This window comes from Mauremys mutica, chromosome 7 (assembly GCF_020497125.1).
Source record: "Mauremys mutica isolate MM-2020 ecotype Southern chromosome 7, ASM2049712v1, whole genome shotgun sequence".
Taxonomy (NCBI): domain Eukaryota; kingdom Metazoa; phylum Chordata; order Testudines; family Geoemydidae; genus Mauremys; species Mauremys mutica.
Genome location: NC_059078.1, coordinates 47,921,585 through 47,934,042, shown reverse-complemented (window position 1 = coordinate 47,934,042; position 12,458 = coordinate 47,921,585). Strand labels below are relative to the sequence as shown.

Below are 12,458 nucleotides of genomic sequence, written 5' to 3'. Positions count from 1 at the left end.
AGGTCATGTGAATAAAGGAGAATGGTTGATATCGTTTATTTGGACTTTCAAATGGCCTTTGACAAAGGTCTTCACAAGAGGCTATTAAGGAAACAAACAGGGCTTTGTGTGAGAGGTAAAATATTGTCATGGATCAGAACTTGACAGAGAGAACAGTGTAAGAATAATCAGCCATCATTCATCTTGACAAGACATTAACAGCAGGGGGCCCCATGGTTCTTCACTAGGAGCTGTGTGGTTTATTATATTTATCAATGATCTGGAAAAGGTGGGGTGAGCAAAATTTGCAGATGACACCAAATCATTTAGACTGTCTGTGACTGGAAGAGAGTGAGGAACTTAAGACCTAACCACACAAGGGAAACAAGGCAACACGATTGCCAATACTCAATTTCACTGCAAATGCAAAGTCATGTAAATTGGAGGGATTAATCTGAAATAGCCATTAATTATGATGAATTAATGATTATTATTGTGGCAGTGCCTAGGAGCTCCAGCACCAGCTAGTGCCTCATGGATGGGGACCTCATTGTGCCAGGCGCTGTACAAACAGATAAAAAAGATGCTTCCAGTCCAAACACATGTGGAAGGTTTCTAAATAAACTGTCAGGAAAAAGACCTGGACGGCTCAGTGAAAACATCCACTCAATGTGCAACAGAGGGGCCTAAGGCACAGGCTGGAGGATAATATGTAACTTATTGTACAACTCAAAGGAAAGCCCTTAACTGGAACACTGTGTTCAGTCTGTGTCACCCCATCTCAACCAGGATGCAGCAGAAATAGAGGGCTGGCAGAGACAGAAATGATTAGAGACTTGGCCAGATAGCCCTAGGAAGAGTTCTCACCCTGCTGTCTGGTTTGCTTTCTCAGAGCAGTGCCCGGATCACCATCTCTGAGGGATCTTGTCCTGAGCGGATCACCACCATCACAGGATCCACGGATGCTGTCTTCAGAGCTGTCTCCATGATCGCCTTCAAACTGGAGGAGGTATGGTACCTGCCCCCTGCTGCCACGCCTGTATTCACCCTGCACCGCATCAGCCCGCTGAGAATGAAGGGCCAAGGAGGGGGTGATTTGGAGGGCCCCCCCAAGAGGTACAACAGAACATGTGAACCCTTTTAAACTGAAATCCATGGCTCCTCCTCAACCCTGAGCATCTCTGCTCTCCCGAGGGGTCAGATTCTGATCCCTCGGGGTTTTGTTACTCAGGCTGATTGTATGGGGACTGTTCCATACAGAATCGATCTTTACAGAGCCAGCCATTCGCCTGGGCTTGTATTTACACAGCTCCAGCCTGAACACTGAAGATAGTCTCTGCGGAGCAGCAGGACCTCATTGCTCTGGGAGGGGGAACAAGGACACCCTCGCTCTGCGCTGACCCTGACCCTGAACAGACTCCACTGAGAGCACCATGCTGTGGCCTTTGGCCCCAGGATGGTGATATTCATTCCATTCTAATGCTGTACCTCTCCCATTTCAGGACCTGGGGACAGGAGCCGCCAACGGAGGAGCTGTGTCCAAACCGCCGGTGACACTGCGGCTGGTCATCCCGGCCAGCCAGTGCGGTTCTCTCATTGGCAAAGCTGGCGCCAAAATCAAGGAGATCCGGGAGGTAAGGGCTGGGGGCACTTTGCAAAACCTGTTTGCTTCTCCCCAGTGAGGCTGGTTGTTTAGTTTCTGCACATCGCTCCCCTGGAGGGATGGAACCAGGCCGGTCAGTTTCGCTTCCTGTTTCTCCCGCCACAGCATCCAGCTGCTGTGTTTGGGTTCCTAGTTCAGTGCACAACAGAGTCTGTGAAACGATCCCCAAGCCCCTTCCTTTAAAGAGAAAGCCTGAATGTCCGTCCTAGACACTCTGTGTAACCCGCGGGGCAGTTCGGGTGACAGCTCCTGCCCGCTGTGACCAAGCCACAGAGGATATGAGTTTGTTCCAGGCCCAGCTAGGGAATCGGGGCTCTACTGCTCACTGTAGTCACTCATGCTTTGAGGGTACGTCCACACTGGTGCTGGAGGTTTCAGACCAGATCCAGGGGAGGGATAACTCAGTGGTTTGAGCATTGGCCTGCTAAAACCACAGTTGTAAGTTCAATCCTTCAGGGGGCCATTTAGGGAACTGAGGTCAAAATCTGTTTGGGGGTTGGACTAGATGACCTCCTGAGATCCCTTCCAACCCTGATATTCTATTCTTGCTCACACGGGTGAGCCTGCTCAAGTCACCAATTGCCCCTCCAGCTCTCTTGTAGACTTACCCTCGGCTCTTGATTCAATTCCTGGCTGTCACGCTAGCTACTGGCTCTTAAAACATCTGAAGCAGACCCATTTGTGGAGAAGCCACATGAAATCTCCAGTCCTTGGACTGAGGTAGATGCGCCTGTAATGCGCATGGCTCCAATCACAGGACAGGGGCAGGGAAAGCACTGCCCCGCCCTGATGGGGGTGCTGCTGTGGGAGACAGCATTACCCTGCCACCGCCTCAGCCCCAACAAACCCTCTTGCTAAGCACCCTGGTTGAGCTGTTAGAGCCAGCCAGGTGTTGCTGGTCAGTTGGGGCGAGCATGGGAATGCCCCAGCAGTGGAGCAGGGGCAGGTTATGCCGGTGCAAGAAGGTTGGATGCAGCAAGCTCAGCAGTGATAATGCCTTCGGTGGCCATGCAAAAGATGTAGCCCGCACTGGCCACGTGGCTGCCTTCCTGATTCCAGTGCGTGGGTGTGCAGGGTGGGGGGAGCCAGTGTGGGGTGGTACCAGCACTAGCTGCCCATCCCACATTGTTCCAGGGAACATGGGCAGCTGCTTAGCGCGCACACAGCCATTGCCAAGGGGGCATCTCTCCTTGCAGACCACGGGAGCACAGGTCCAGGTGGCAGGAGACCTGCTGCCCAATTCCACGGAGCGGGCGGTCACGGTCTCGGGCGTGCCAGACGCCATCATCCAGTGTGTGCGGCAGATCTGCGCAGTCATCCTGGAGGTACCCGCGTTGGGCTCGGGGGGACTAGACACATGGACTTGGCCCTCTGCCCCTATGCTGGAGAGCAGGAGGCAGGCTCCAGGGGGCTGGTTTCCTGGCAGCCTCCTTCCCTGTGCTTCGTGGCTGGAGCCGTTGCTGAGTTTGCCCTCTGGGAGGATGTCATGGTAGTTGCTGTGCAATATCTTAGCTTTGCCACCTCCCAGCAATGCCACCCCCCACTGCATCCACGTCTACCATCTGCCAGGGCAAGGCTGGGTCAGAGCCAAGACGTTCTGGGGTGGTTTTAATGTCCTGCCAGCCGAGGCTGAAGGAGATGCGACAGCCCAGCCCCCGCTGGAAGTGTCCCTTGAAAGGCTGGTCACCCTGCTTTGTAGCCTCTCTCTCCCCAGTTACCACCCTGATGCCATGAGACGATGTGGCCCTAGCTGCCACTGAACACAAGGCTATGGGCACACACCACACTGCACCAACGCACGAGCCAGCCAGCCTCTCGCCTTCCACCGACTTCAGTGCCACGGGCCGTTTCCCAGCCCAAGGGCAGGGCCCCCGCAGCAGGCAAGGCTACAGCATGTAGCCAGCTGCCAGGCTGGGCATGGGGATGGGAAAGGGGGTTGGTCTCCCTGGAAGAATTGCTGATTTCTCCTCTGCTTTCCCCTCCTCAGTCGCCGCCAAAAGGGGCCACCATTCCCTACCATCCCTGCCTTTCCCTGGGGACGGCTCTCCTCTCGGCCAGCCAGGTAAGGGGCAGCTGGAAGGGAGGGAACTTCCCAACAAAAACACCCAGGATTCCCTCAGCTCTGCACCAAGGAGATCCCCTGACACCCAGGCAACCGCCTTCCTCTCTTCCTGTTTATTATTAAGGAGGCACCACGTTACCTGAAGCTCTGCCCTTCTCAGACATCTCTCCTTGTGAGCCCTCTGCAGCGTTAGTTACCAGGGGCTCCCGATCTCACTGGCCTTTAAACGGGGCTGGGGCTGGCTAGCAAGGAACGCTCCAGTTTGGGAGCTGGAGGAGGGGGAACATTCTCATACCCCACTATTAGCAACCACAGAACAACCCCCGGTGCCCCAGTCCTGGCCGGCCGCCTCACTGATGTTCCTCCGTTTTCCTTCGTCCCCAGGGCTTTTCCATGCAGGGCCAGTACAGCGGGGGGCCTCAAGCCGAGGTGAGTCCGGCTTTGCCTCCTCGGCGCAGGGGGGCTCAATCTCAGTTCCGCAGTGCCAGGAGATCCCAAGGGACCCGTCTCCTCCCATACGCCCTTGAACTGAGCTGCAGCATTGTCCTATTCCACGGCAGCAGAGCCGGCGGCAAGAGCCGGCCTTCGCAAGGCCCTGCTGAACGTGGATGCACCACACCCTTATCAGGGAGGAAATATAAGCTGGGAGATGCAAGCCTCCCCACCCCCCACCCCGCCCCTGGCCATCAGTGCACCAAATCCAGCCCTGGTGTGCTGGTCCCAATTACCCCAGGGGCAAATTTGGCCCTTTGCGCATCCCTCCATCTCTCTTGTCTTCCCAGCACAGCTCTCATCTCTGGGGCATGTTTCCATGTCGAGTTTCCGTGCCTGGTCCTCCCCCATCACTTCCTTCCCCAGGTCAGGCCCACGCAGCAGACACAGCACGGGAGCCCCTCACTCCTGGAGCCACCCTGCAGGGAGATATCCATGTCCTCCTCTCCCTGCAGCCAACTCCACCTGCCATGAACCAGGGGCCTACTGCTTCTGCTGCCAGCTGTGCTAGGCCCGTCCACCACTGGGAGCACGTCTCTGTAGGCCTGCAGCTCAGGGCCAGCCCGCATAGGCATGGCAGAGTTGCCTGGTGGAACCTCGTGCAGCTCTGAACACGAGGTGGCCTGTGGCCATGGTCACAGACAGGGCTAGTGGCTGCTCTTACTATGAAAAGCCCTTTTCCCAGGGGGTTCTGCTGTCCCACCCACCCATTGTGGTTCCAACCAGCTGGCAGCCAAAGGGCTGGATGGTGGGTGACCCGACTACTCTTTAGATGTAGCTCTTGCATTTATTTCCCTAATTTCTTCCCTGGGAGCAGGTGACGAAATTGCAGCAACTCTCTGGGCATCCCGTTGCCTTCACCTCTCTGGGCCAGGCACCCTCCCTGGTCCCAGGTAAGAAAACCAGCCCCGCCCCAACCTGCCTCCCCAGCAGGTGATCTGCTCATGGAGGGCACACACATCATCAAAATCCTCTGCGGGCGAGCAGGGGCATCCGCTTTGCCTACCCCTGCGGTGGCATTGATGAACACGGGCTATGCCAGGCCCAGGCAAGGAGAGGGGCCCAATTCTACAGAACCAAATAGACGTCATGAAACAAAATCTGTTTGTCAAAGCCCCAGATGTGCAGTGGCTCCACCCCTCCCAGCATGGGGAGATCTGGGACCATGTCTCCGGAGGATGGCGGGGGTTGGGTGTGCTGGGAGAGGATCCATGGCTGCTGCCCTCATCTGATCACAGCTTGCTGCTCCCAAGACAGCTGGAGGGAAGAGGGAGCCAGCCAGCAGCCCAGAGCCCTGCGGGGAAACCCTCCAACTCCACTAGACTCTCCCTAACACCTCCAATCCTTGGTGCTCAGCACCCTCCGGGCAGGGTGCAGCAGGGAGGGGTGTCTGGGATGTTTGGCCAACCCCGCCCCCAACCAGCTGGGTATGGACAAGCCCCAGGAAAAGATATTCCCTGTGCCTGGAGCCCAGTGGCCTTTAGCAGGGGCAGAGCACGGAGGGGAGGGAGGCAGGGGAATCACTAGCAGAGCCCCAGAAATGTTGCCTTTTCTCTCCCTCTCCGGCCAGGCCTGGATGTCAGCCCCCAGAGCAGCTCACAGGAGTTCCTGGTGCCCAATGACGTAAGTTGCTGTTGCTGTCCTGCGAGAGCCTCCTCCCATTCCCACCAGTGCTATGCCTGCCCTGGAGCCTCAGCAGGGAGCCTTTACTGCCAGAGGGGGCAAAGTGCAGAGGAGAACGGCCCCAACCCACCCCAGCTCCCAAAAATCCCCCTCCACGAACATTGGGAGCTTGGGGACCAGACTCTGCTGCTGGCCCCCGGCATTGGAGTGGGGCAAAGGCAAATCCCAGATCCAGCCTCCCCCTGCTCCATGCAGCAGAGATATCTGGATCGAGGCATGGGCTCCGTGTGGCAGGGACCCTGGCAAAGCCCCACTGTTGCCTTACCCTCATGATCAAATCTCAGCTTAAAGAGCCAGTGTCCCAGTTTTGGACACCAGGGCCTCCCCACCCCACCCATCTAGTCAGGCTTCAGCCGTCACTACGGAGGCCCCGCCCCCTGACACAAAGGTGTAGCAGCAGCAGCAAAAGGGCTACCCACTCCCTGAGCCCCCTCCCCATTGGTCAGCCTAGCCTTAGTTGTGCCCACGGTCCTGCTTTTCAGGAGCGCAGCCCAGAGGGCAGAGCTGGGGCCAGGGGGAAACGTCACCAGCAGAGAGGAATGAGCCAGAACTACCCACACCCACCCTCGCAGCCTCATTCCAGGCACCGGTGCCCCAGGGCTGCTCTCCAGCCGCCAGCGCAGGCTGCCAAGCACAGAGCCGCCTCTGTTACAGCTGGTAGGAAGCGGGGGAGAGGCGCAAGGGCAGTGCTGACCTTTCTGCACCCCACCCCCTAAAGTCATCACACCCCTGCCACTGCCTCGGGCCTTTTAAAAAGAGACAAAGTGCAGCATCAAAGACTCGCTGCTGACCCATGTTGGTGAGAACATGGAACTACACCCATGGGGGCAGCGCTGAGTGGACGTGGGGGATGGGAGCCATGCAGGACGTTAAGGTTGGGCAGTCAAGGGGCAACCTATTCCATGATCAGGGGCATTGGGGCCTAGCCACTGGGGGAGCAGCGTCCCATGCTCAGTGCTAGATTCTGGGTTTGGGGGAGACCCTACCTCCTCCTCTCATTAGGCCCATGCCTGCGGGGCCTCACTGGGCACTGCCCTGCGATGGGGAGGGGCAGGCACAGCTGCTGAGCAGGTGGGAGTGGGTGGGGTGCTAAGAAAGCAACTCCCCCTACTCCTGAAACACTCCAAACAACGTGGCCGAGCAGAGCAGCTCCTGTGTCATGCTATCGAAGGGCACTCCAGCTCCTTCTCCTGGTGCCGCTCTGTCCAGCACTGCTGCTTCCACCCCAGCCCCCGCAAATTAACCCCTCTCTGCTCCTCCCCAGCTGATTGGCTGCATCATTGGCCGCCAGGGCAGCAAGATCAGCGAGATCCGGCAGATGTCTGGAGCGCACATCAAAATCGGGAACCAGAGCGAGGGCTCCAGTGAGCGCCATGTGACCATCACGGGGACCCCAGTCAGTATCACTCTTGCCCAGTACCTCATCACAGCCTGGTAAGGGCCAGCACCCCCACTGGGGGTGGGGGCAGGGGAAGCAGCAGCCCATACCCTGGTCTGCAGGGCAGCAGAAGCAAATTTCTGTGTCACGCCTTCTCCTTGAGCTGGGATCTCAGTGAGACTGGGGGGCAGGGAGTGGCCACCTCTTCCACAATCTATGCAGTGTCCCAACACTCTGCCTGCTTATACGATGGGCGTCTTCCAGTCAGACTGGCAAGGGTGTTTGTCACATGCACAAAGACTGGAGTGTCAAAGACCAATGCACCCTGAGCCTTAGGGACCAGCAGTTCTTTCATCCCAACCTTTCTCCAGCCCGTCTTAGAGCGGGATGAAAAATGGGTTCCCCCACCCCCCACTGACTCAGAAATGCGCAGCAGTGTCTCAAGGGAGCTGTAGTTCACATGCCTCATGCTCCCGTTTGCCTCTCTAGGCCAGGCTCTCTGGCCAGACTACATCTCCCATGATGCACCACAGCCTCCCTGGTAGGTATTTTGATGGAAAATTTCTGACCAGCCCCAGTTCTTGCCGCCTTTCAGAAGAGATGTGAAACTGAGCCCTGACGCTTGGAAGATCCCACGTCTGGCCAAATCACAACATGGGCATTCCCTTCTGCCTCCCAAACACTTCCCCTGCAGAGCCAGCCGCAGAAACTGCTCTGCACTCCCACTCCTAGGCACGGAGTGCTGCATAGCACTGCTTGTGCAGCATCTGCCTTTCAGGGAAGGCGAGGGATCCCTCTAGACCTGCTCAGATCAGGTATAAACACTGGTGCCCTGCCAGGGGCGGCTCTAGCCATTTCGCCGCCCCAAGCACGGCGGCACGCCGTGGGGGGGGGGGGCGCTCTGTCGGTCGCCGGTCCCGCGGACGTGCCTGCGGAGGGTCCGCTGGTCCTGCGGCTCTGGTGGACCTCCCGCAGGTATGCCTGCGGATGCTCCACCGGAGCCGCGGGACCAGCGGACCCTCTGCAGGCACGCCTGTGGGAGGTCCACCGGAGCTGCCTGCCGCCCGGCAGAGCACCCCCCACGGCATGCCGCCCCAAGCACGCGCTTGGCATGCTGGGGTCTGGAGCCGCCCCTGTGCCCTGCCTACGCTTATACGTCCGGCATCTGCATTGGTGAGAGATCTCGCAAAAAGCCTCTGGTGCAGATACAGCCCTGTAATGCAAACTGTGCTGGGAGCCTTCAGGACAGAAGGGCCTATGGCCTCATCTCCACACAAGTTTGCACCGGTTTCATTAAACCAGTTTAGTTAAGCTTGTGAAAACCCCTCTGTGGATGCTCTTAGTTTGGCTTAAAAGCAGTTTATTTTGGTTTAGTTTAAATCAGTTCCTAATCAGCTTAAATTAAACTGCATTAAGGGCATCTGCACAAATTTTGGCACTGGTTTAACTAACTCAGTTTAAAATCCCTAAATCAATCCGGCAAACTCCACATGTAGCTGTGTGTGTAACCCACCATTACATGGCATGGTTCTCTGTCGCTCTCTAGTGGCTAACCGGTGTATACGAGTTTATGAGTCAGCTACTGCCTCTGAACGATCAGGCACCTGGTTTTTCAGGTTGGCAGAAGCCCATTCGTTTAGCCAGAGGTGAAGGGTTCAATCCCCACTTCAGGGGGTTGGTATTACATGCATGAGGGTATTACCGCACCCTTCCTTCCAGCCCCACTCTGTGTGCGTCTCACTGCCTCTCTCCCTCCTTGTTCCTCCAGTTTAGAGACAGCCAAATCTACCTCCCAGATGCCCCCCATCTCCAGCCCCGTTGACCTCAGCATGACCTTCTCCCAGTCCCTCAATCCATCGCCGGGCTCCACGCTGACAGCGGTAGCCGCACCCCCTCCCACCTTGCTGGGCGGCCCTTATGCCATCTCCCTGTCCAACTTCATCGGCCTCAAGCCCGTCCCCTTCCTGACGCTGCCCCCTTCCTCGGCTGCGGGGCACAACGGCAGCCTCGCCACCTACACGACCAAGATCTCCACAGCCAACGGCGCCAAGAAAGCAGAGCGGCAGAAGTTCTCCCCGTACTGAGGCGGGTGGGTGGGAAGGTGGCAGGCCAGAGAGGAAGGGGGAGACCACAGGATGCCACCCCCCCAGTTTGTGGGACACCAACAGCACCACTCCAAGGCAGGCACCTGAGCCAGCGCCACCCCATGCTGGGGCATCCCGAGCCATACGTGGGGATGGACGGAGAGTTAGGGAACGTGGAGGAGGGGGGAGGGCAGCCTGGAGCCCTGCCATCCCTGGTGCGTCTTCTCTGGACGATGGGGGGGCGTGTCTCAGCCTTGCACCCCCCTTCGTCCCCCACTTCTCCACTCCTGGAGGGGCTGGCTCTGTCCCCATTAGCTTTAGTGCTGTAATTTGTAGGGGAAGTTCCCATCCCCCCCAGCCCTTGGAGTTGAAGGGCACCCTCACCTGACAGCGCAGTGCTGGCCGCGCTCACCCTGGGCGGGTGGGCGACAGGGCGAGGCTAGAGGCCAGGTTGAGCATAGCTCAAGGCCCACGCCGTGCTGCCGCCGGATGGCTGGGGGCTGCTGGGAAGGACAGAACTGGAATCGGTCACACTCTGCCCAGGAGTCGGCGCTTTTATGATCTCCAAGTACCTAGACTTGCACCAAGCTGGAAACTCAGCCCCGAGCCCTGGCCTCCCCTCCACACACAGAGCCCTGCTGAGAACCAGGCAACAGGCTGGGTCAGGTTTGGAGGGCTATCCTCCAGCAGAAAGGTACCTGGCCTGAAGGGAATTCAAGGCAAATGCTCAGAATATCACAGCGCCTGCCCCTCTTCTCTGCTGGGACAGGGGAGACCCCCCCACAGGTTCCTGTGACTCTGGGCAGGGGCATGGTCGGGTATATATTGGGCTAGCCTTGTGACTTATTTGCTGCTACAGTAACTACAGCTCTGGGAAACTGATAGTGGCTAATCAGGAACGCTCCTGGCCTATCCCTGGGGCAGAACCCCAGCTCTGGCAGCTAATGCATGGGCTCATTTGTTCCAAGGACTCATTGGCTGTTGGAGTCAGTCGTGATTGGATGGAGACACCAGTCAAAGCTTCCTGTGTTTTGCCCCTTCCCCCAGTGGTTCCATGGAGTAACTCCTGGCTCTGCTTTCTCCTTGGAGGAAGCTCCCAAGTTCTGCCCTCCCAAGTGTCCATTACCAGGGCTCTTACCCAGACCTGGATGGATGGATGGATGATACCCACAGTCTCTGCCTTGATGGGAAGTTGCACCCTTGGAGGTGCATCCAGTGCCTTCCTCATGGGTGGAGCCTGGGGTTGGGAGAGGGAAACCAGACTAACAGCCCTAAATAAAGTCCCTCCCCTCCCCCAGTTATCCTAACAGATCAGACCAGGGGAGAGAGAGCCAGGCCTTCCTCACTCAAATGCTTTCCTGCTAGGGGGATCGGAGGAGGCAGGATTGGGCTGTTTCATTCTTAGACGTACTCCGTGGTGGAGCAGGTGCATCATGAAGCATCCAGCCAGGCTGTGTGTGTCGAACCAGCAGAGAGACTGGTGACTCTGAACAAGGGATTACAGGGTGCTAACAAACTGACTGAGTCAGGAGTGGGAGCATAGGGTCAAGTAACTGCACAGCGAGACTGTTCCTTAGCAATCAGCTGTGTTCACCCGGCACTGAACATGCGCTGTCCTGGGTGTCTGAGACCCTGGTTCCCACTTTAGAAACACCATGATCCAAACAGCCTGTAGTCCCCACTGCCAAATCCTGGTGATCAACAGCAGAGAGCCAAGGAGTCTAGGGGCCTGATCCCAGCCGAGGTACATTAGTATCCCTCCACTGAAGTCAAACACCCACTGAGGATCTGGCCTGGCATCTCCTGAAGTTCTGCCTCCACAACAAAGGAATCATCCCCTATCCCTGCCTCTCCCAACAGAGATCCCACCAACTGTGCAGTGAGCTGTCTCCAGCCCACCCTCCACGATGGTGAACGTCTCCCCCAGCAGCCCCCTCAAAAAGCTTCCCCTGCCCACCTAGCCCAGCTGTCTTGGAAAATGCTGTACATAGAATTCTCTATTTTTTCCTTCTTTGTAACTTATCAGCAGTTTAATAAAGAGACAAGCCTTGTGAACTCAGGACTCTGGTGGGGTTTAGTGGGCTCCTTCGGATCCAAAGTGAAAGGTCTGCCATCCATTCAGACCTAGAATAAAGGGAATGGTTTGGTGACTCTCCAGTGAGAGACCTTGCAGGTTAAAGGATGACTCACATGAACAGCTCCAGGGAAAGGCTGGCATGGGGCAGGGGAAAGTCCACACTGGGAGATGTATCCTGCCTGCATTAAAGTGCTGACTAGAGATTGACGCAAAGATAACAGCTCAATTAGCACCATGTTGTGTGCGCAGCTGTTACTCACCGTCCCCTCACGATGCAGTGAGCAGCTCCGAGGTGGCCGTCGCATCATTTGGAAAGGTTTCCATCCAGCCACAAAGGGTTTCTCCCAAGCAGGCCACAGCAGAATCGGCAACTCTCACACTTATTGGTATTTTTCTTAAAGCTCCAACTCCTGGAGTCCTTCACTTCTGGGAGACTATCCCTTCACATTTAAAAATTAAAGTAAGTGTCTGGCTTTTCTGATAATGGAGAAAAGCTCGAGACCTCGACCCAGAAAGGGACTAGAAAGAACCCAAACTTTACCAAAAAATATTCATGATTTTTAAGCCAATCCCACATTTGTTCATTTGGTTTTTGTTTGTTGAGGGCTGGCTCATGATTGTTTGTAATACTTGGGCTTGCCAATGCTGGTACAGGACCAGTTCAACTCAGAACTAAAGCTCTCTGGGAATTGTAGTGCAGAAGAATGATAGGAGCTGGAGGTGTGAATGGGTAGCACCCCATCTTGGCCTGAGGTCCCCCTGCCGGCAGCCTGCCTCAGTTTCCCTTGTCTTCAGCTCAGATTATCACAGCTCCTCTTATTTGGGTCAGCACCATCTCTACTCAGAGCTGAATTTATTACCATTACATATCAGTCCCAAAATAAAGTTCTCAACTCTACCCCAAGTCCATCTTCCCAGTCTGTCCCACTGTGGCCTCCCAGGTAAATTTCCCAGCTTAGAGCCTTTTCCCTAAAGACACAGGATTCCTAGCTGTAACCTGGTCCCTCCCTTCAACTGTCCCCTGCCTTTGCAGGTGCCTC

The 12,458-nt window shown here is 56.5% G+C and overlaps 1 protein-coding gene across 2 annotated transcripts in view; it reads left to right on the top strand.

Annotated features, from left to right (window-relative positions):
- PCBP4 (poly(rC) binding protein 4) overlaps nt 1–11,344 on the top strand; it is a 33,484-nt gene extending 22,140 nt beyond the window's left edge. The window contains exons 5-13 of one of the 2 annotated variants that reach the window (XM_045025298.1): nt 872–988; nt 1,482–1,613; nt 2,839–2,967; nt 3,630–3,704; nt 4,089–4,133; nt 5,014–5,089; nt 5,767–5,819; nt 7,171–7,313; nt 9,026–11,344. In XM_045025298.1, the coding sequence (XP_044881233.1) occupies nt 872–988; nt 1,482–1,613; nt 2,839–2,967; nt 3,630–3,704; nt 4,089–4,133; nt 5,014–5,089; nt 5,767–5,819; nt 7,171–7,313; nt 9,026–9,341 (1,086 nt within the window). In that variant the 3' untranslated portion in view covers nt 9,342–11,344. Of the gene's footprint in view, nt 1–871; nt 989–1,481; nt 1,614–2,838; nt 2,968–3,629; nt 3,705–4,088; nt 4,134–5,013; nt 5,090–5,766; nt 5,820–7,143; nt 7,314–9,025 lie in introns of both variants that reach the window. The other variant, XM_045025297.1, reaches the window with a different exon arrangement.
- The last annotated feature ends 1,114 nt before the right edge of the window (nt 11,345–12,458 follow it).